At 38.2% G+C, this 24,896-nt stretch overlaps 1 protein-coding gene across 3 annotated transcripts in view; it reads right to left on the bottom strand.

Annotated features, from left to right (window-relative positions):
• Positions 1-24,475, bottom strand: part of PDS5B (PDS5 cohesin associated factor B) — a 99,721-nt gene extending 75,246 nt beyond the window's left edge. For 2 of the 3 annotated variants that reach the window (XM_066544893.1, XM_066544895.1), the window contains exons 1-3: positions 24,414-24,465; positions 4,448-4,573; positions 848-1,051 (exon numbers count right to left, since the gene is read on the bottom strand). In XM_066544893.1, coding sequence (XP_066400990.1) covers positions 848-1,051; positions 4,448-4,555 — 312 coding nt within the window. In that variant the 5' untranslated portion in view covers positions 4,556-4,573; positions 24,414-24,465. Of the gene's footprint in view, positions 1-847; positions 1,052-4,447; positions 4,574-24,413 lie in introns of all 3 variants that reach the window. The other variant, XM_066544896.1, reaches the window with a different exon arrangement.
• Positions 24,476-24,896: the final 421 nt, after the last annotated feature.

Raw genomic sequence — 24,896 nt, 5'->3', positions numbered from 1 at the left:
CACAACCACCTTTTTATCCTACTGTGGAATAAACAAAGACCAAACCAAACTAAACAAAAAAGACCACACACATTTCTAAATCAGGGAGACAAAAAAGCACACATTTTTCAGTGTTACTTTCACCTGGTTTTTCATAGATTTCCCCCAAAACTCAGTTCATCACTTGAGATTCTGACTGCACAAGGGAAACAGTTTGATTTTTAGAGTTGGGAACTAAGTTAGAGTTCTACTTTAAAAAGTAAAAGAACCCACAAAATAATATAAAATTTATTTCTTTCTGGAACAAATTAGTCAGATCTGTACTTCCTTTTCAAACCTGACATTTCTCTATCAACCATCTCCATCTAGTGGGATCAGTGATGTCTGTAATTGCAGAATTTCCCAAGCCACATCAAATATCATTTAATTCTGTACAAAAGTACTTTATCTTTGTTTCAATAGAGCCTTTACCAATAAATATACAAGTATCTGTCTCTTGGTAGTTTAATTGGAGATGCAGGGGTATTTCCCCAAGTGAAGTTACTAGCTATCTTGCAAGAGATTGTGATAAAAGCTATACATATAATCAATATTTTGAAGTAAACTAACCTACAAATCCCAAAAACAGTTCAATAAAATAATTATTTTCAATACAAATCCAAAACTCTGCAAGTTACTGGAATATGTACTATATAGCCCTTTATGTCATGGACAACTGACTTGACCAATCCCATCCTAAAATCAAGTGAAAATCTTGAACTGTTTAGGCTGAACCAGAAATAAAAGGAGGCAAAAAGCAGTCATGACCAATTGTATTAATCACTGAGTGTAAAAACCTGCTGTGGAAAAAGAGATTAATTTTATTTACCTTCAGTTTATCCGGTGAAGTGTATGGAGCTTCAGGGGCATAAATTCTGAAAATATCAGCAAGACAACACGCTACCAACAAACGCACATCCTTATCAGGATGTTTGAGGAAAAAATCTGAAGCAAGATGTAAAGCAAGATTTAGGTAGAGCTCCTTTTCTTCTTCAGAGTCCTGGTCCATATCCATGAAAGTTTTCACAACCATCTAAATAGACAGACACATATTAGTACATAAAATTAAATGCTTCATGTAACAGAATCCTTACTAAAAGTTACTTTTCTGGTCTTCTGCAACTTCTGTCAGAAGCATTATTAGCTATGCTGTAGTACTTACTTGAGCAACCAGTGCTTTCATTTTTCAGGGCACAGAAAATACCTGGCCAAGTCCTCTATCAACGAAACCAACACACAGCCTCAGCAGAAATACTGAAAGCTTAGTTGTAGACTTCCCAAATCTTTTTGAGAAACCATATAATCAAGTTTGACAATTGAAGAAGTGCAACAGGATTCACTGTTACAGCTTGTTACTGTTACTTAAAAATAGACTGTTACTTAAAAATTCAGACAATGGCAAAACTTGATTAAAAATATTTGTTTCTCTCTCAACTATTCAGTGACAATTTTTTCTTCCTATTCTCTTTCAGTTTCAGGTTTTGGCCTATTATGGCTCTGAGGAAAATTCTATTCCCTGTGCTGTCCAGAAGCAGAGCCCACACTTTCAGCAAATGGATATATAAATCCAGGCAGCTGAGTGGCAAGGATGTTGTCCAACAAGACTAAAACGACCGCTAGGATTATGAGGATCCAGTTACTGAAGTCATGGAACAAAAAAAAAAGAGTCTGGGACACCAAATATTTAACATGCTGAATAAAACAAAAGCAGAAAAAGCTATATTTAGTAACTGTTAGTTGGTTCTTATATTTGAAAAACTTTCTGAAGGAGAGAAATTTATTGACAAAACAAAGTAATTCCTTGTCTGACTCACAGAGGCAGAGTTATTTTAAGGAGTTCAGCTCTTGTAAAATTAACAAAATTATACTAAAGCCTTAATTACACAAGCCTGAGAATTAAAGCCAAAACTCCCATCTACTTCTTCAGTGCAAGAAGAGATGTTATTCAAAGAATAATAATGTAAAGTCCCAGAATCCTATAACACTGCAAAATACTTTACTTTGCTATAGTTTGTTGTTTGGTTGGGCTTTTTTCCCCCCTTCAAAAGATTTACTATAACTGGTCAGGGAGTAAGAAAGCCCAACTCAAAAAAATTCCAAACTTCTGCATAATTAGGATCACAGAAGCTGTGAAGTTTTCAAACATATGAAAATCCTTTACAAAAAGGCATAGAAGATCAGTAGTTTAGGCAGGCACAACTTCCATTGCAAGAAAAAAAAAGTCCTCCCCAGTCAGGCACAAGACCTGAAGTGCACTGGTGCCCTTATACACTAATTAATTTACAAGTCAGAACTGTTTTCATTTCCAGGAAAAGTAGTTTTTTCATACTTCTTGCAACAAGTATGGGTTTTTTCTACTCTGGAAATGAACCTTTCATGTTTTTTCCCTGATAACATGAACATCTGTACATGTCAGGACAACAAAGATCAGTCATCCTGTCTGCAGAGCACTCCATCATAGTGTTTAAAGAAAAACAAAGGACAACAAGCTAGTTGTCCTAGCATGGTTTTCCAGGTTCCTGCAAAGCAATAAGTTAGAGGACTCCAGAGCCTGAAATCACACCCAGACCACCACAATTGATACTCCTAGAGCTTCATCTTCCAGATGTGGCACATATTTCTTAACCCATTCAATTTTTACTACATCATTCCACAGAAACAAGCTTTGGAATTTACTGGTATGAAAATGACAGAAAAGTGCATTATTAGACTGCTGGTCTAAAATTAATATTTCATTAGATGATGACTTGGTTCTTGTGCATTAAAAAAAATGCGGAAAAATGCTTTTCTCACACTATTCATCATTTCCAAGAGTTTATCACCTTCTTTCTGTCTTCAGTGCTAGTTGACAACTGTCACCATTTAGTTTCTATCTCATTTTGAAATCTATTATAAACTTCAAGAGGGCATCAATTCAAAATGCATCAAATGTCCAATGTAAGTTATGCTAATACAGAAATTCACTCTGCATATTTTCCATTTTATTCTCAGATTTCTCAATAATTTGCATTTATATTAATATATCATTATCAACAAACAGCAGAATGTCTGCTTGTGCACAGAAGAGTGCTTTTTCCCTAATAATTGCATGAATTTGGCAGTCAGAGAAATCAAGAGGCTAATAGTTCACTTATTTATCAACTACTGCTCTTTAGCACCTGCAACTGTGTTTGTACTGAAGTTTTGTACACTTGTTGTGTAGCATGGAACATCCAACCTCTTATAAAAGAAATACTTCAGTTTTTTCCCTGCCTGAGCACCAATGAATTCACAGCCAGAATAAACAACTAACAAGAAACACAAGACATCTTACAAGATCCTCTTATTCTGCAAGACAGATCAAGATGACAGAAGAGACTAGACATTCAAGGCCAAAAATGAAATTAAGCTACAGGAGAAAAAGGATTAGTAAGAAGTGTGGTGCTGCATTTCCACAAGCTGAAAAAAATATGCAAGTGCTAACAAAGAATTCCTTCTCTTAGGAATCATTCATATGTAAAGTTATAAATGTTGTCTTTTATTCAGTATCATAGAATGCAACATACTCACTGACGTCCATCAACCAAAATCCCAAAGCCTAGACAAGTTACTGGGGGGAAGACAAGAAGCAACCCTCGTAGTTTGGGATTTTATTGGTTTTTGTTAATTCACCCGTAGTTCCAACTGACTTAAAACTACTTCTTCAGAAAACTCCAAATTAAGCTCTTTCATCTGTTAGAATACTTAAGGTTCCCATCCCACATCTGTTCCCTCCTGTTTCACAGGGTAAGCCCAAGCTGTAGGCACTCCTCCTGCACAATACAGGCCTGCCTTTTTGTGAGAGTACAAAGGTAGATGCAGAACTCTAGTAACAAAATTAGCTCCCAAATCTATCCAACTTTCCTGTATGCTTAGGCCAGATAAAATGGTCAAGAAATTCAAGACAGAAATACATCAAAGACTATAAGTGTAGTCAAAGTATATATACTAAAGTATAACAAAAATTACCTTCATCATGATACAGGCTAAAACAACGAGTATAGGGTTTTTATAAACAAACCGAAGAGCATGAAGGCATAAAACGAATGTATTGAGAGGTATACAAATTATTTCCAAAATTATTACTCTCTTTTAGAGAGGAGAATACTGGAAAACAATGAAAGTACTGACTTAGAATAATAGCGGAAATAAAATTTAAGCAGCATTTTAACTTAAGGCAGCTCATTTCTATTTGTGATTTTTAAATGTATTTAAACCTTTTTTGAACAAGCCATTTCAAGAAAGTGGTAGAAGAGAAGGCACAAGAGCAAACAATTTTCTCCTTCTATGCATAGAAAAGGTAAAGCCCAAAGGGGAAAAATACCCATTCCAGATATAAAATACAGTAATAGGATTACTGAACATCTTTTACAAGAAACTTTAATCTGCAAGCAATTAGTTGCTTACTAACCTTTAGCCTTCTCACCATCTCTTCTTTAGATATTTTATCAGAGATTTCTTTGACTCCTGGAGGATATGTGATTTTTCCATCATTGGCCCTCGTCTTTGAATGAGCCATGATTTCACGGTTTTAAAACTGTGGAAAGAAATTAACAAGACAATGCTGTTTAACTAGTTCATGCTTAACCATATCTGTCCCACTTTGACAAACAAAATCCAACTAGAAATATACCAACAAACCCGTACAAACACAAAAAAGGACAAAATATTTTGATTGGTTTCAGTAATCTATACTGTGGGAGACAGCAACAGTTTTGATATGCAGGTAGATTGTCCTATGACACAACAAAGCTTCCAAGAAGTACACATCAGAAAAAAGCTAAAACTCCTCATTTCAGAATGTCATTGATCTTTATGTCTTACAAGACGCAACCAAGAACCTTACTGTATTGTATGATCTGTTTCCATCTCTTGGTAATAATAAATCCTAGGTAGCTTGGGTGTTCAGACATCTGAAGCGGACTTTGCGTTCATTTTTACTCTTTTGGAAAATGCAATTTTCCAAAATGCCTAAACACCAGTGCTGTTAATTGTTACACATCACCAGTTCTAACTCTCCAATACTACCAGGCAAGCAGCAAATAGAGAATGAAAAATACAAGTCTTTCCTCTATGCCATTAAAGCCAAGTTTTCAAGTTAAAGACTGCAGATAAGCAATGGTATCTTCTTCCTAAATTCTAACTAGGAACACAACTCAGTTACTTGGTTTCTCAGTCCCTTTAAACTGATGCAAATGAAAACTACCATGTAATCCACTCTAAGTTATGCAGAGTTTCATTGCTTTAGAGAAGGAAGCTGAACTGAAATCTTTACTTACATGAAAGCAATCAATACAAAAGACGGTGAAAAAATCTAGATGGCATGTGTGGGAACAATCAGGATCTTAGAAAAAGACTGTACCAGGGCAGTTACAAATGAAGAACGTAACAAAAGAAACAAATTTCTTTGTCGTTGTCTTGATATTTTTATTTCTTTAGCTAAAAGCATGATCCACTTCTAGCAGTCATGGCTGTTCTGAACTGTGAATTCCAAGTATCAGGATTTGTGTTCTTCAGTTCATATTTCACGAAAACAATCAAAGTTACAGATTTTGCTTCATCTTCATCTAATCTTTTACCAAACAAAAAGTTAGCATTGGCTGTTTTTTTTTTTTTTTTTTGCAAAGAACACATACAGCACAAGAAATTTTATTTTTGTAAATAGGGAAAACATGAATAGAACAAACATAATCAGATTTCATTCAACAGGCATGATATGCAATGTACTTCAACAGACAGATGAAAGTCAATTCAGTTTCTGTCATCTTCTCTGCCCCTACATGCACCCAGCAGCGGAACAGTGCCACATGCTTGCAGTTGTAGTAAAAATTGACAGTGACAAAGCTGGGAGGAAACAAAGTAACTTTTTCTAATACTAAAATATGATGCCACTTTTATCCCCGTTATATTTCTTTAACACACTGCAATGACAAGCCCATGTCAAGTCTAGGACTCCTCAAAAGCACATAGAAATTGTAATAAAGTTCACTCTTCTTGCCATATGACACAGATATTACACTCTACCTTTCAGATGGGATGATGTTATATATTACACCTAAATTCATTCTAACAGCTCATCACAGCAGAAGGAAGCCTTGCTTGCCTGAATATGAGAATGCATAAAAGCATCAGATGTTTTGTTGGACCAATCAAACTCACCAACTCAAAAAACAAGCCTAATTGTTTTTGAAAAGCGTGTGACAAGCATCAAAGCTAACTCAAGGGAAAGAACGGGAACTAAGGGAACTGGGGAACAAAACTCCATTTTCCAGTGGTGGATAGCTGTCAGATCAGATCAAATGCAGTGGAAACTTGATTAGAACATGATGATGTAGTCCCATTTGGAGCACATTTTGAAATAATTCAAAGACTGAAACTCATACGATACAGTCAAGTTCAACTGTGCAGCCAATATGTCCAATGGCCATGCAACCAAGCTTTTAAGCTTCAGTGGCATCCAAGGTCTGCATGAAACTGAACATTTGTATTGTGTTTATGTGGCAAGGTTTTGGTATGGGGGAGGCTGAAGGCAGAGCCCCTGTGGGAAGAGACATGGGGCTGCTCCTATAACAAACAGAGCCAGCTCCAGACAGCTCCAAAATGGACTCATCCCTTGCCAAAGTTAAGCCATCAGTGATGCTGGCAGTGCCTCTGTGATAATGCATTTAAGAACTGACAAAAAATGCTGCATAGCAGTTACTAGGAAGAAAGGTGTGAAAAACCTGCAGCCACCAAGGTTAGTGAAGAATGAAAACAATCTCCCTGTAATTATCTTGACCCATGAGCATTTTTCTTATTTCCTTCTCTGTTCCATTAAGCAAGAAGAGTGAGAGAGCAGCAGTGTTAGCACCTAACAGCCAGCCAAGGTTACAGACAGGAATGTACACAGCTTATCCCTCTCAGAGGTACAGAAAAAAAATAAACTTCATTTTCTAGAGAATTAATACACCTAGTCTTACAGGATCAAAAATAATTCTAAAAAGGTTCTAAGAAATAGAACAAAGGATAAAGAATTATAAAGCTTCTAATACTGAGAGAAACAAAAACATTCAAAAGAAACAGCAGAAAACAAAACATATCATTAAAAAAAAAAATTCAATGCTAAGCAAACTTGCACAACAGTTATAACTTCAATTACCTAAGTAAAACTTCATTACATTCTACTGCTAGAAGTTCCTGTTCTTCTGGACTGCCAATAAAACTGTGCATACCTAGCTTTATCAAAATAATCTGTGTTGAACACTCAATAGAATCTAGGATTTTATTTGGGAGCGGGGGGGGGGGGGGGAAGGTGTTTTGGTGACTCTAACCAAATGCAAGTCTCTGTGATTTCACATTAGATACATCAGCTGTTTCAGTGAACTTCTGTCATGGAAAAAGAAGACAGTAGCAGCTAAGAACAATAGCCTCAAGGCCAGCTGTATGTACAACATCTTGAAAATGAAAATCCATAAGCCAGTGATGTGATATTCAATGACTGAATTTCAAAAAGCTTTTAAAATTCATTTTTATAGATTCAGTGTATTGCAAAAGAAAACAGTCTGAGATGACAAGCATTTTGAAAGAAGGAAATTCTTTCAAAGCATCTTTGAGATTCAACAGACTCAGCTGACAGCTTCTATTATTTTTTTTTTAACAAATGGTATTTTAGAAGTTCTCCACCATGTTTTCAAAAATCCAGTACTATTCCATATACACCATGAGAAGGGAAAGAGCACAAGTCTTACAAGAAGAGGCTGAGGGAGCTGTGGTTGTTTAGCTTGGAGAAGAGGAGACTCAGGTATGAACCTTACTGCTCTAAAAAACTACCTGAAGAAAGGTGTGGTGATGTGGGGATTGGTCTTTTCTTCCAAGTAATCTATGACAACACAAGAAGAAATGGCCTTAAATGGCACTAGGGAAGGTTTAGATTTGACATTAGGAAAAATTTCTTCACCAGAAGAGTGGTCAGGCATTGAAACAGGCATTCCAGGGAGTTGTAGAATCACCATCCCTGGCAGTGTTCAAAAGGTAGGTGGTTGTAGCACTTGGGGACATGGTTTAGTGGAGAACACAATGGCTCTGGGTTAACAGTTGGACTCAATGATCTTAGAGGTCTTTTCCAACCTTAATGATGCTATGAAAAAGGGAAATGTTCACATGAATGCCTTTTTTAAGGCAAGAAAACAATTCAGACCATGAAATGCTTTGCACCATGCAGAATCCCAGCACATAAACTAAACTTTAACATCTGCCCTGTTTCTGCTGTTATATGAGGATAAAGAAGGGAGACAGATGTCACAAGAAACTTGAACAAATATATAACAAATTCCAGTCCTAACAAATAGGAATAAAAATCATGATTCAATCAGACTTTGGTTTTTTTAGTTGTTAAACAGTACTGTAAGCTAAGACTTCAAAAACGATGAAGAAAATAAATATATTTTAAGCTAATAAAGCATTTAAGATACAAGCCCTACTCTTTGTACGCATGGAGATGATACAGTAGTACCTAAGATGTCCTGCAACTGCTTGCGTCAACACAGAAGCACCGCTGCAATTGTAATTTCTCAAAGACCTAAAGTCAGGAACCAAGAGCCAGTCTTTAGAAGTATATTGAAAAATAGTATGTATAAAATAGTGTGACAAATTAAAAACTAAGTTATAAGGGAGGTGAGGTGGAAGAAACTACTACAGACAAAAGGAAGAAAGATGACAAAACATATACCCTTTGTACAATGACAACAGGAAAACTAAAGCACGGAAAAAACCAAAAAGCAGAAGTTACATTTCTTGGACATTAGATGAGGGTGGATTAAAAAGTCATTCAACTCTTGTGACAAAAATGTAAAATTATGACTATCAGCCAGACCACAAATGGGAACAATCAATTAATCTGAACAGAGTTAATTAGTAGTAAGTACCACTGCCAAAATTGGTCAAGCTCAAATAAATAAACTACACATGAGTTCTGTACATAGTCTGTAGCATCCAACAGCTACTCAGTTCCAGCGAAGTCTACTGGCCATTATATTACTAAAACATTCATAGATGTTTTCTATATAGCAGATAACTTTATGAATAGCTTAACTTCACATACACTATTTGCTCAATACTTTAAAATACTGACTGTGATTATGCAAATAAAACATGGATTGATATCTTGCATATTCAGTATCTATGCAAATATACTTCATAGGTCAATAAATATCATTAGAGGATGTTAAGTCAATGATCTACTGGAGGACTTAAACCACACTCCATTTAATTGTATTTTGTTTGGTTGACAGTTTACATTGCCTATGGTGATTTAATTAACTGTGCTAATCATTAAACAAACTGTGCCTTAACACACATGAAGACATCATGTGTCAACAGTGACTTTCCAGAGATATATACATGTGTTTAAATCCTCCAGATAGTTTTGTAGAAGTCTTATCCAAGTGATGAAGCAAACTTTACCACATCAACGCTTGATTCCTTGCAAGTCTGGCTCCTGCCTTACTATCACTTCCTCTTAAAAATCCAGAATCCAAACATGAGGACTTAGAAGATCTCCAGAAACAGTGACCAACTTAGCAAACTCTATCATCATTATTATTTTTCAGAACTTTCACTGAATATATAATTGTCTATATAGTTATTCTTAAGATAATTTTAAAATAATGCATACAAAATCTAAGAAAGTATACATCAAATTTATGAAGGCTAAGATATATATACTTTTAGATCTAGGTTTGCAAGACATTTTTTAATATGCCAGTGAGAATAACACTTTCTTCACATTCACAAAGGCATTAGAAGCTCAAGTGAATTTAGTAAGTGGTTCACATGGAAAAAAAATTTGAATATGTAAAGAACTAAATATACATTTCCACAGTTCATACCATCCCAACAAGAAAATGTAGCCAAGAAAAGAAGTGGCAAATATTCATCAACACTTTCTCCACAACCAAGCAGGATGACCAGTGGCCTCTCACTGTCACAGGCCATTCCATCAACAATCCAAAAACAGTTTAGAAGACAAAAACATTTTCCTAAATTGTCTCATGGGACATTGCAAGGAAGCAAAATCTTTTCCATCTCATAAATTACACTACAAATTTCACTCCAAAGCTCTATTCCTTTTTCAATACAGTTTGTAATTTCCTGTTATTATTTTTATGCATTTTTTATTTCTGCAGCCTCAGTGGGTAGCATCCTTGTGTGAATTAATGTAAACCATGACAAATGCTTGAAGATCACTTTGTTTCAACAACACAGGACATATGAAAAAATTTGTCAAGATGTAATTTCCACAAAAGATGCAACAAGATATCATTAAGAGATTACTCAGCAACTTACAGAAGTGGAAGAGGCAGGCATCTTTCTACTTCATTAGTATTATTAGTAAAACACAAATAACATAACAATTTAAGTCATCTACAGAAATTCTCTATACCCTGGTAAATTCCTGCTGGCATACAGCTGATTGACAACAATTGATCAAGGTGAGAAGTGACTTTGGTGTTAGAGACTTGCATTATCCAACTGCCACTAAACTAAACCTATTTCCATAATGTATCTACCGCTAGGGAGTTATAACTTGGCCATAAAAAGCCACTGCAAGCTGAAATTTGGCAAGCTGAAATTAATTTTTTTGCTGTTGAATAAAATAGAAGACTTTAGTGTGTTGGACCAAAAGTGCTTACGTAAATCCAGGTTATTCTTCATACTGATTCAGGTATAATGCCTAGACTAATACTTTCCATTCACTTTTAGAAATGTATCATGTTACACTGTTTACTTAACTATCATTAAATCAAGATACTGGTATTATCCATATCAATAAAATACTAGCTTCCCATTTCTGTAAGGCAGCACAGTAAGGACTGTTACAGGACTGTTACAGGAAGAATTTACAGAAGCCACTAATTAAATGTCTTCTGGAATGAAGACCCAAATTATAAGGTAAAAGTAACTTTCAGTCCAACAAATGACATAAAAAGTACTGGGTTTCACTACAGAATGCCATTAATGGCAGTCCTCTGACAGTCATATATAAGTAATAACCTGTTTAAATTAGGAAATACTTTTTTCAAATTTACACCAGAAAATGCAGCAAAGTGCATTGTTTCTTTATTAACATATTAACTTTGGAAAATTAAAAGATGTGCAGGTGGTAACTGTGCAAGAAGAAACATCATCACAACATAGAGTGGATTTAGAGGATTCAGAAAAGAACAAGGAAGATTAACACGTGATACCAAAACCAGCACATGTGCACTAAAGGGCCTCAAGCAACTTAACAGAGTTGCAATCAGTTAGTGAATGATGCCAGGCAAGTCCTCACTTTCACTGCTAAGTTTTTTTTTCAAACTTTATTAAAGAAAGCCTCCCAAAGATTTAGCAAGTAGAAAGTATTCAGTACCAACTTATCTCAGCACACAGCTCTCTCCAGTGGTGTTGCAGACACTTGCAGCTTCCACAAAATGTAAGCGACCCAACTTTAGGTTTCAGCATCTTTCCAGATGTTACTGTTGTCATTTGTCTTTTAATAAAACTGCCCCTTTTTATGCCATTTATGAAACAGCATTTTCACTGAAACACACTCAGATTTAAAAAAAAATTAGCAGAAACTATATAAAAGAATTCACCATTAAACCATTCAACAACCTAAAGAAAAATAAAACTGACTTATTATTGTGAGATCTCTGCTTTCACGTTTCTGCTCAAGACTAAGTAAAAGGGACTGTAAGAATTAAAATGGTTTATTTCTGGAAAAGAAATTACAAAGATAAAAACTGGAAGGCAATAGTAAAAGAATCTGACAGAGAAAGAAGAGTGTAGGCTGACTAAATATGATTTTAATAAAATAGACATCTGCAATATATTTGTCAGTTAGCCAAGTACTAGGGAAAACATTCCTTAGGTGGTCACATTATTCAAGCATACTACACAAAATCTTAAGAAGAGACAAACTATGAGCAGTCCTCAGAGTGTTCAAACAGAAGTGATTTGGTGGTGTACATAACTCAGACGGGGGGGGGGGGGTCACAGACAATGTCCATGCCAAAGAAACAAAATTAAGCTTTAAGCTTTTGTACCCACGACTGGGGTGCAAGAAACATTTTTATACTAGTAAGTGAGCTCCAACAACCACTTAGTGAAGTTGCAAGTAGTAATTAGAGCCCTCAAAACAGGACAGTTCTACCACAGAGACCAGGAAATACAAAAATAAAGATAAAATTGAAACCAAACTGAGATATCCACTGTAAATAAGCTTAACAAAAAAAATTGCACTTCAGCAGCTAGAATCAAAAAGGAAGTACTGCTGTATAGTAATGACTGTAAAGAAAGAAGTTACTGAAGCATCCTATATAGGATACTGGAGTATCCTATAAAATCAGCTGAATACCCATTTTCAGAGAAATGACAGTTAAACTTTCCTGTGACAACTGGTAACAGGTATCTTTAATAAGAAGTTACTGTGTCTACACTTACAAACTCGACATTTTCAAATCAAAGCAATCACATGGGTGCCATCCAAGAATTCATGAACCTCTGTGGACCACAAAGTTTTTTAAAGGTATTTAAAAATTAAGGTGCAATACCCTTCAATTTAAACAATTTAAATTAACTTTAAAAATTAAGGTACATTGCAAGGAAATAAAAGCAGCACTCCCATTACTAATGCAGAGCAAAAAAAAAGGGTAATAAAACTACCATAAAAGGTGCACAAAAGGTGCACAAAAGGATAGTTTGATATCAGTAATATTTTGAGAGTTTAAGAAAAAATCTTCACACTGAAGTCAGAATTTCAGAAACAGGGATAAATGCATAACTTCCAGGTTTATCATATTACCCTGGGATAATTTATGTTTGGTTCATCTGTGATAAAACAATCCACACTTTCCTTGCACCAGATATCATTTATTATAGAAGCATTAAATTGGAAATCATAGACAGATGGATGCAGAGATGGATGATATTGTCATTCAGTAAAACATTGACAGTTTAGAGCAACAGAAATGTTTGCAAATATAAAGACTGCATATGAACATCTAAACAAGAATATACAAACTAACTCTGAAAAAAAAGTCAGCTGTAAGGGGAAAACAACAGGAGTCTAAAGAGGGGCCAATGCCTAGGTTATAGTCTCATGGTGATTTTTCTACTCAGCATTAATTCTAGGACAAGGTGCTTCAAGAACCTCCTCTCCTCAGTGAAGATACTCAAGCATACAATCCTGTGCAATGTGATCTAGGGCAACCCTGCTTGTGATCAGAGAGCTTGGACCAGGTCCCTTCCAACCCGACCCATCGTGTGAAACAAACAAACAAACCAATGCCCACAAACCCAAAACTCTATCAGCTAACACCCATCTTAAGGTACTGGCAAGAACTAGCTTGGAATACTATGTGCAGCCACCAGCACCTATCATCCAGATAGTAGAAACTAGGAGAAGCACCCATGAAGTCTATTACATGTGCAGCACGTGCACAGAGGAGACAAGAGACTGCCAGGAGGGTGAGTAGAAGAGGCAGAAATCACCATAAATCACACAAATACCAGGAGATCCCATCCAAAGAAAATGAATCACATAAGACAAAAGGTCAAAGATAAATAGCTTAATGAAGAAAAACTGATCACAAGAAGCAGACTTCTAGTTTTTATATTAAAATTTAAGAATTACTTTCTTGTCAATATCTGAAACAAAATATCCAAATAAAATACAATACAACTTGATCAATATGCAGAGATTAGCCCCTTGCTTTCATATGGTATGTTTGAAAAGCAGACCATGAACTCCACAAAGCATTCTTTTTCCAGAATCACCAGAAACACTAGAAGTTCTTAGGCTGATACTCTAAAAGAAGAGAAGAACTGACAACCAGCCTATGTATCAAAATTCCAGAATATTATGGATGTAATGGCTTATGGTCATAATATTGACACAGCTGTCTTTTACCAGGGAAGTTACTTTAAGATTTAGTAAGCAGGAATTATTTGTTTCCTTCCTCCAGCTGCTAGAAAAGAATGGGGGAAAAGAGGCAGGAATTACTATTTTTCTTTACATTAACTATTTTCAAAAAACAGTCATAGAAATCTCAGATACCTTGCAATACATAATTTCAAATGATTAACAGCTGTAGTACTCACACAAGCAGAGAAAAAAAAAACATGCAAGAATGGCATGGAAGCCATGAGGAAAATAAGGAGAACGTAACAGGAAGCAGAAGACAACTACATCAGGCACAAATCAAGTTTAACCTCTGTGTTACCCCTTGGGAGGAAACAAACTTGGTATTATTTTAGTGTACCATTTATTTGGCTAAAAGTGTCTTATTGAGTCATACCATGAAACTGTTGTTTTTTGTTTTGGGGTTTTTTGGTAAAAATTAAAATTAAACAAATGCAGCCCCCAAGGAAAAAACCCCCAACACTAAGAATATTAAAAAACCAAAACAAAATACCAAAAATAAAATAAGCAACTGAAATGAAATTTTAAAAAATACTAGTAAGCTATCACAGAAGCAAAATGACATTATGTAAAACTTCACAATGGTCAACCAAGACAAAGTTGCTTTTGTAACAAGTCAGAATTTCTATACCTAAACGAGATGCACTTCCATTCCTAACTTTGCATATAATGTTAAAAAAAATACAAAATTATATGCTTTACATCCCACTGCAAATTATTTGATACAGAATTACTAAAGATCACACAAAGAATGCTAGTGGGATGGATTGAACTGTAAGACCTAAAAAAAGCATGGGTATTCAACTGCAAAGTTCGATGTTGTTCTATACAACAGTGCATCCACTCCTAATCAACATGAATTATCAACAGACATTATATTATAACTGCATATAGCAATCTTAGTACCAAAACCACATTCATCTGGGTATTTTACAAATAGAAGTTGTCTACCCAGATGGCTTCTATCAGATCAGTCCCAGCTAAAACATTTTGCTTTTTGCAAAACTGTGACAGAAAAACAGACTGAAAAAAAGAACTGTGTCCCCAAAGACAGAGAAAGAACCCATAACTGATCACAAAGTACAAATTAAATGAAGACATATTACAATCAGGTGAACGAAGTTCATTGTAAGACCACCAGGACCAGCAACAGTTTCGCAACCTAGTCGCCTACTGTCATATATGGATGTATCAAAAAGATCACTAAAAAAAAAAAGCTGAAGATTCTTTTAAAACTTAAGTCTTAACTTACCTTTGACACCTACCTCAAAACTCAACCAACATGTAACTTCTCTGCCAATAATACATTGACTCCTGTAACTTTTTCTAATACAATTATTCATCCCTTACAATTATTTAGCCCTATGGGGTCGAATAGGGTTGAGTGTTCACAGAATGGCTGAAACTCTGGAGATGACCTGGTTGAATCTCCCTGCTGAAAAAAGGTTGCCTAAAACCAGTTTGCCAAGGAGTGCATGCAGACAGCTTTTGAAGATCTCCCAGGATGGTGACCCTGCAAATGTCCAGAGCAACCTGTGCTGGTTCTTCACCACTGTCATGGTGAAAGCATTCAGAATGAATCTCTTGTGTTCCAGTTGCCTCTGGATCTATTACTGGGCACCACTGAGTGGAGTCTCTATCTTCTTTGTATCCCACTTTCAGAAATTTAAATACACTAGTACATTTTAGTCCTGTTTTTTATATAAACAGGAACATATGTACAGCTATGTCAACTTTCTTGATAGTAAACTTACAAACTCTGGTTTGTTTTCTGTTTAATATTTAGTTATTCTTCAGTTGCAGGTCATCACTCACAGTAGGACACAAGGAGATGAAATGAAGTTGCATCAGAGGAGGTTCAGATAGACTTTAGGAAAAGGTTCTTCACTGACAGGTGAACAGTCACCCCTATCAGAGTTCAAGAAGTGTCTGGACATCACTCTTAATTATATGATTTAGTTTTAGGGAGTCCTGTGTGGAGCAGGGAGTTGGACTTAATGACCCTTATGAGTTCCTTCCAGCTTGAGAATTTCTGCAGTTCTACATTTGCTGCACAATGACAGACAAACTCGTGGCGTGCACCACTGTGTGGGCCGTGCTTCTGTCAGGCTCAGATCTGTGCTGATGTGCAGTAAGGACATGGACCACATTTTACAGACTGGATCACTGCCTCACAGTACCCTGTAATCCACTCCCCAAGAAGACCTCTCCTTCTACCCAGGAGAGCATTAACAAAAAATCAAATCAAAAACAATGATGAAAAATTATATACACTCCCCACTGAATTGTGTTCCATAAATAGCAACCACTAGGACACAAGTAACACCTATAGGAAACAAATGCTTATTCATTTTAAAAGAACAAGGTTTTCAAGTAAAAGGGGGAAGTTTTAAATTATTAATAAAGAGATATAGCTGCTTGCACTATGACTGTAAGCATACAGTCATGATACAACAGTTCAGAGAGTTTCTACCTATTACTTAAAGGTACAAGAACTTTTCATGCACACACAAGAACTGCTCATTGCTCTCTCCTTATTCCCCTGAAGTTAGAAGGTTCACATAGCCAAACCAGACTAACAAACACATCTGGTAAATCCTGCTGACAGCTGAATCCATCTCTAATCCACCTGTCTGCTTACAGCCAGATGTTGCTGTTTCTTTAACACAGAAAGCTGGATTTGTTCACACCTCAGCCAGATTCTCAGTTCAAGAGCAGTCTGTCTTAATTAAGACAAAAAGCACAGCTTACCAGAGAAACAGCTGAGGTTTGGACACACTTCTACTAAGAGAGACCAACAGACTCTATCAGACAAAGGGACTAGAAAGTTTAGGGGTTACAGGAAAGGCATTCAACTAAGAAGCAAAGTTAATGAGAAAGGGAAGAAAAAGGGGAAAAATAGAAACAAAACACACAAAAACTCCCAAACAAACAAAACCCCATCCCCATACATCACAACTGACATACCGTATTAGCCTTGAGGTTCCTAAAATGCACAATGTACATAAACACCTGAAGGGAGGGCATCAACAGGATGGAGCCAGGCTCTTTGTTGTGGTGCTGAGCAATAGGACGAGGCAATGGGCAGAAACTGATGCACAAAGTTCCATCTGAAGATGAAGAACTCCTTTTCCATAGGGATGACTGAGCACTGAAACAGGCTCCCTAGACAAGATGTGAAGTCTCCTTCCCCAGAGACATTCAAAAGCCATCAGGACACAGTCCCAAGTAATGTGCTCTCAGGGACACTGTTGGAGCCAGGGGGCTGGACAAGGTGATCTCCAGTGGTCCCTTCCAACCTTTTCTATTCTATGATCCTGTAAAGCCTATGACATGTTGAAGAAGGTGAGAGAGGGAGTACATTGAACAGTGTAGGATTGGAAGCCCAAGAGGTCTGAGGACAAACTAGGCAGGGAAGTGCCTAAAGAGAGATCAGAGTAGAAAGATCAGCTGCAGCTGGCAGGAGGGGAATGCAGCCCCAGTAGATCTCAGTCCTTTCCAGAGCATACAGTGTGCAAACACCAGGTTACACTGCCCTTCTACCAAAAACAAATACTTGCAAGAATCCACTGAAAAGCTCTCATATCTCACCTCACATAAAGCTGCTAAAAGAGAAAAACTCATTGCTACTAATAGCATTCCATCAATTAGTCATAGATACAAAGCTAAAGGCTACAACCTAAAGACTGACAGAAGCACATCCATACAGTGAATTTGTTTACTACATTCAATTAAACAGGAATGAAAATACAGAAATAGTTGTAAAATCATTTATAAAGTGTTAAGAAACAGAAAATAAAGTTTCTTATACAACATTAAAAAGAATACACACAAAGGAGCTGATATACCTGATCCTTCACTACTTTTTTCCACATCACAGGATTTCTTTTTCATTCAAAGCAAAGAAGCTATTCAACTTTTCTCCTTATAATGTTATGTGTGTCCCTTATTACATTCTATTTAAGCCACACTCTGAAGAGACTTAATTTCTTACTGGGCTTTTGTAAGGGTTCACGGATGTAATATGTTAGCGTGCCATAAAAATTAACTTGATTTTGCAACACTTTAACTGATTTTTCATAAAAATAAGTATTTGTCTCGTTTCATAGATTACTAACCCAAGATACAGACTGAAGTTTAAGAACTAGCAACCAATTTTGCCCATACAGGAATTTAGGACACAACTTTTAAAAGTATGCCAATTTATCCAGTGCTGCATCTAAAACTAAAGCATCTGTTGAGCCAAGCAGAAGTAGTCCGGGTCTAGAGCCTGTCTCCCAGGAAATCAATGCACTACTAATAAGCTCTTGTGGGAAGTTTGGTTTAAACAGACTTGCCTGGGATCACAAGAAACTGACAGAAGGAATGAATTCCAGTATCCCAAAGTGACATTCAATCATTCAAATTACTAGATATGCTTCTCCCTTCCCACAGTCCCCTGTCAATTCATTTTACATTTTTGAGCTTTTGGAAAATATGTGCTCTGACTTTGATATGTAGTTCTAATTCTTAAATACAGTGGTTTGAAAATACCCCACATTATAACTGAAGACTACCATAACATATACTTAGAAGGACAAAAATTAATTTAAACTGTTTACCATTTTAAAAAAGAATTTGCAATTTTAATATTGTTTTAAAGCTTTTTTGTATGTAATACAGAAGCTTCAGGGGGCAATGGCCCATTACAAAATAAAAAGTTACTTTAAATGTGCTTTTATATGTATGTCATATTTATACAGTATGGACAAACTAATGGAGAACTTACTACAGGCAACATTTGTAACTTTGTGGAAAACTTTTAAAGTATTTCACATTCTCAAAGTACAGATCAGCCAGTCATTTTTAAAAAGTGCAGAATATTTATTCCCCAAAATTGTACATGCATCAAAATCTTTTTTCTTAGTTCTTGAATGCATTTCTGTAACTGAAGGAATTACAAACTGCATGATCCACGCTGGGCAAATGGAAGACAAAATGCATCTCCTGTTTTTTGTCCCTCTGAAAAACTTCCTCACAACTCTTTTGAAGAGTTTATCATTGGCTTATTTATTCTTTCTTCCATTTTGAAAACCCAGGAAAGCAAAAGTTACAGCCTTATTCTGACCAGTTCATACTCAAAGGAAGAATAGCAAATGTAGACTTTATTTTGTACCATGCATTAAGTGAATTTGTCTCACTTAGATTTTTGAAAAGCACTGGGTGGCACTTGGACTGTCCACATACATAGTCCCTCACAAAAGTTTTCACAAAGTGATGACACAAAAAGCTACAGTTACTTCCATACGCTTTGTTTCTGTGTTCAGAAACTACACATAATGCTACATCCTGAGCTGCCAAGTAACAAAATCAAGAAAATTATCAGAGAAAATATCACACCTAATGGCAAGCTGCCTAGCATTTCTGTACATTTCCCCCAAGAAAAGTCCTTGAAATTTGACATAGGCAGATGCAGAAAAACTAACAAAAAAAAAAACCCTAAATGTAATTACAAGTTTCCACGAAGCGTCCTCTGCAACAATTCAAGTATTTTTTGTTTAAAAAAAAAACCTAACATATGTGGTGACAAAGATTTCGTAGAAATCTGATTGCCTTCATTGGAATGTACATCTAAGTAACAAGGCAGTAATAACAGAAGTGAACAGTCAAACTCAAGGTGGCCCAAAGATTACATACATGAAGTTTTGATTTTCATTTTTTTCAGGACTTCCTCACAAGCAGTATGTTTCTACTTACTGTGAGTAACTTAGGTTTTTGGCTGGTTGTTTTTTTCCTTTCAGTAGTTTTTTATTGGTTCCCTTTCTTTCTAAGACTTTCAGAATGAAGGGTTTTGACACTGAAGCGAGCTACTGTGTGGATCTATTGGGATGTCTCAGAGACAACCTTTCTGCTTTGGCAGAAGAACTCACCTTCTCAAAGTCACTTCCTAAGTTATCACATTTTACATGAATCAAATACTCTTTAAAAGAGCCACAGACTCCTGTCCCCAAGCACAGGAAGGACATCAGGCAGCAAATCCAGAGGAGGGCCAGAAAGTTGATTACAGGTATGGACCACCTCTCCTATGAGGAGAGGTTGAGAGAATTGAGATTGTTCAACCTGAAGAAGAGAAGACTTCAGGCTGACCTAATTGTGACCTTCCAGTGCATGAAGGGAGCCTACAAGAAAGATGGATGGACTTTTCACAAGAGCATGTAGTGACAGGACAGAAGGGATTGGCTCCAAACTGAGAGTAGGTTTAGATTAGATATTAAGGAAAAGTCTACTCTGAGGGTAGAGAGACAGTATAAAAGACTTCCCACAAAGTTTGTGGATGCCCATCCCCAGAAGAGTTTAAGGACAGGGCCCTGAGCAATCTGGTCTAGTGGAAGGTTCCCTGTCCATGGCAGGGCAGTTGAAACTATATAATCTTCAAGGTCCCTTTCAACCCAGGCCATTCAATATTCTATGAATTTGTAGTTTAGGTTACTACACTGGAAGCAATTAAGACAATAACATTTTTGACTTCTAACTTCATGTCTTTTTTGTCCATTAAAAAGCATGAAAGCAAAGCATCTCATTTCAACAGCAGAAACATTTACCAGGATTCCTAATTAAGTCAGAGAAAAGTACACACAGTTAGTATTGTCTGGAACTATCTTTAAAGAACAGGGTCTGAATTAGAAAACCCCAGATGGGGTCCTGATCCCTGGTTACGGTACTCCTGTATAAATGGTGACAGACACAAGATGATTAGTACAAACATCCCCATCTGTTCCCAATGAGGTATGGCACTTTTTTATTATTATTTCTTGAAGCATATTAATACCCAAGTTGTTGTGAGCTGAAAAAATAGAACCAAAGATCAGGCACTATTAAACAAGCAGAATGTTTTTCCAGTGCTTGGGGTTGGATGCAAAAGAGTAAATTCCACAGACAGGGACAAAGTAATAGAGGCCTTAATCCTCAGAACCTACTTCAGGGACTTCTTCACACTTTAGAAAAGGTTGAAAAGCAGTATACACTGAGACAGACAGTAACAACCTTTAAAAAGAATGGATGTGTTAACATCTGGATTCTCAGAAATGAATATATTACTTGTATTTCATTGAATTCTTTCAAGTTGGACTTGTTACAGCAAATATTCACATAAACAGCTTTTTTTATTGTGGAATCCTTAATGTTCCAAAGAGGTTTTGAAACAAACCACTAACTTCCTAAAACAACAAAGTTAATTTTCATTCATACGCTTCCCTTTTCATAATTTTTTCTCATTTTTACTTTACAGAACTCTATTAAGTTCTGTTCTTAGTAACAGAGCAAAGCAGATTAAAAAACACCTCAGCTTTTCTACAGGACTACATTCAACTGAAGGGGCTACCAATGGAAAAGCAAGAGGTATGTAATTAACATACATGCATGGCCTTGACTTTTAGATGTTCAATCTCTAAGGGAAAGAAAATATTCTCTTTTTTAAAAGCATATATTTTACAATTCTTTAAAAGCCTTGACTCCTTCCCAGATCTGTCAGTGCTGTTCAGACCATCCAGAGGGTCTACAGAACTGGAAAATTAACATACTTCACCACCAAGCACTATCACACTAAGACACCTTTTAAAAACTTTCCTCAGTTTTCCCTTACCACCTAGTTTCAGAATTGACTGAAATCCTCCAATATTCTCTTAGTCTGTCCAAAGATTATTTCAGGTTGCAGTATTGACATTTTGTGCTAAGAGTAAAAACACCATTACTTTAGGTATCTGATAAAAGAAGAATGATACTGACAAGTGGTAAGATAATATTCCACATATCAGAACTACTTTTTGATTCTAAAAAGGAACTTCTCTAAAGGCAGTAGGAAAGACATACCCTCCTCTTTCTTGGCATAATATTTGGGGCAAGCAATATAAAGGGATAGGGATATTACAGTGAAACTGATAGGGGAAAATAATGAGTTGAAGTATCACATTTTCCCTCCATCACCAATTTTGCATGCTTTTACTGTTCAGCTTCACATTTTCTTATTTGTTGCTCCCATGAAAATTCTCCTTTGTGCAACAAGTAGTCCTTATCACTTCTCCCAATTCAGGTTTAAAGAAATAAAAACCATTAACACCAAACACTTTTAAATGAAAATCCTTTACTTAACCAGAAGACTCATACCCATACAGACACATACACCCTCTTCTCTAAGGCTATAAATTGTGTGACTGAAGGAAGAGAGGAAAAAGGCATAACCTGAAAGCCTGGTAGAGAGCAACATATCCCAAAAGAAAATGCATCTCTCCCAATTTACAGGAGGTAACAGAACCTCCTGTTCTACAGACAAAAATGGATAATGCCTGAGGTTATGCCCATATTTCATTACTGTGCTTTTCCAAATGCTAGCAATGACTGTTGGCTTTTATATGGTTAATTACAGCTTAATAACGACTTAGGTGACTTACTCTTCAGTCCATAGGTAAGCATGTTAGATAAAGTCTAAATTCATTATTTACAAGACAAAAAAGAAGTTGCATACAAGTGCTAAACATATCATTTTTCCATTTTAATTTATCTAGTTGTTTTGTCAAAAACTGAACCATGGTTTATCCAGTCTGTATACTAACTAGTAAAGCGGATGCAATAAACACATAGGCAAATACTCCATTATAGTATCTATATAAAAAATCCCAAACAAAACACCACACCCCACCCAGACACATCGTACCCCCCACCCTAACCCTACAATAATTAATTTCAACCTTGCTTCAGACATAGACACAAGATGTCACGCAAGTGCCGAAGTACTAAACTACTTCCTCCAGCAGTGCACCGTTTCAAAGGCTGTGATGAACACGATACACACACCTGTGCTAAACCACCTTACCTGATGGCCTGTCACTGCCAGTCTTCTTTCAGGTGCTCTGAGCATGGCATACATTCAGCTCTTTCGCTTCTTTTTGAGGACTTACTTTACACAGTATAATATCTAGCATATCTGTACTACATACAAAACGTACCAGGCAAAATTTTTACCACTCGAAAACTGAACTCCACTAGTGTGAAAGGGTAAAACCTGAAAGAATGCATGTCATCTTACTCCCTTCCCAAAACGTGATTTGACACTCATTTTCAACTATAAAGCCACTCAAATTTTCAACGCCCGTTCTACTCCATCCCCAGCGAAGAGAAATCAATTACAGCCAAAGCACCTACCCGGCAAGCACAAAACAAAGACCAACACGAGAACGCTTCAGCAGTTGTGTTAAATGGGAAAACACAACGCCTAACTAAATAATCACAGCCCTCAGAAAGCAACCGCGCAGCAAGCAAGCACAAAAGTCGGAATAAGGCTTGCAAGACAAAATCCAGCTCTGTAGGAACTAGTCTGCTGCAGTTTAATTTTCCAGGACTGTTCACCGTCATTAATTGTTGATTTGTTTTAAAGAACAGATAGTGATTTATTTGCAGCAGGATGAAGTTACGGACCTAAATTCCTGACCGGAGGCTCTCAACGTAAACAACACATAACCTATAAATTAACCATTCTCCATCTGGCAATTCAGATGTAAAATTCATAGTTTTCCATCTACCAGGCGGCGGCAACCGCCCGCCCCCCCCCCCCCCCCCCCCCAGCTCCCTCCCGTCCTCCCTTCTCGAGCGCTTTCTAACAGAGCCTGATGCAAAGTAGGAGGGGAAAAGAAAGAGGAGGAAAGGAAGGGGGCAAAAAAAAAAAAAAAGCTAAGCCAGCATGAAAGAACCGTGCTCGCACACAAGTAGGGACCCAGCACACCGCGGTCTCTTCCCGCTGAGGAGCGCTGTGAAGTGCGGCGTGGAGAGAGCGAAGCGGGCGGGGAGGGGACGGGGATGTCCCCGCGCTCAGCCCGGGCAGCAGGCGCGGGGCGGCGGGAGCCCTGTGCTGCCCCGCGGAGCGGGGACCGGGCCGGCTGCCCGGGGCAGGCAGCGAGGGAGGGGACACCCGGGGCAGGGAGGAAAGGGACACCCGGGAAGCCGCGATCACTCACTCACTCACTCACTCATAGCCACGGGCGAGCAGCCTCCCCGCCCCCCCTCCCCGCCACTTCGCGCCGCGAGGAGCCACCAGCGCTGGGCGCGACACCGCCCGCCGGGCCACCGGGGCGAGGGGGTGACTCCCGGGCCCCCGCGCACCCCAGCCAAGGTCACCCCATCGCCCGGGGTGCAGGGCAGGAGGGGGGGAAAATTTAGTATTTGACGGCGGCCACGGAAAAGGGGGGAGGGGAGCAGCCCCGCGGAGGGGCGAGGGGGATGGGAAGGGGGAGCTTCACCACGGGCCGGGGGGAGCTCTGCCCTCCCGCTCCCCGTCTACTCCCCGTCCTCCTCCAGCGCTGGCCGCGGAGCTCGGTCCGGGCGGGCGCCCCTCAAGCCCCCGGGAAGAGAAAATGGAGCGGGGACGGGGTGGGGGTATCCGCGGCCGAGGTGCCGCGCTCCTTACCCCGCCGCAGCCGCCTCGCCTCGCTGGTCGCAGGCGGGTCCGCTCCGTGCTGCCGCCGCTCCGGGCTCGGAGAGGCGCTGCCGCCGCCGCCGCCGCAGCCAATCGCCGCCAGCCCCCTCCCCTTCCGCAGCTCGCCCCGGTCCCCCTGCCGGCTTCAAAATGGCGCCAACTCGTCTCCGGCTGCTCCAATGGAAGCGCCGAGGGGAGCGAGCGCGGCCAGCGCGGGGCAGCAGCGCCCCCTGCCGGCCCGCGCGGGCAGCACCCATGGCCCGGCCCGGCCCGGCCCGGCTGGGGCTGAGGGTGGGCCCGGGCCGACCCCCGCTGATGAGCGCTCTGTGGGCGGCTGGGACGAGCGCTTCCCCAAAACGACGAATCACTAAAGGATTGTTGTGAAAAAATAAGGAATAAAGTGGAGAAAGAGCAGAAAAAGTAGTGTAAGTCACTCATCTAGCCCTTTGCTCTTGCTTCAGCAAGTGTAAGAGT

The sequence above is a fragment of the Molothrus aeneus genome, chromosome 2 (assembly GCF_037042795.1).
Source record: "Molothrus aeneus isolate 106 chromosome 2, BPBGC_Maene_1.0, whole genome shotgun sequence".
In the NCBI taxonomy this organism is placed as follows: Eukaryota; Metazoa; Chordata; class Aves; order Passeriformes; family Icteridae; genus Molothrus; species Molothrus aeneus.
Note: the sequence above shows the minus strand (reverse complement) of the source record. Positions and strands in the feature narration are given on the sequence as shown.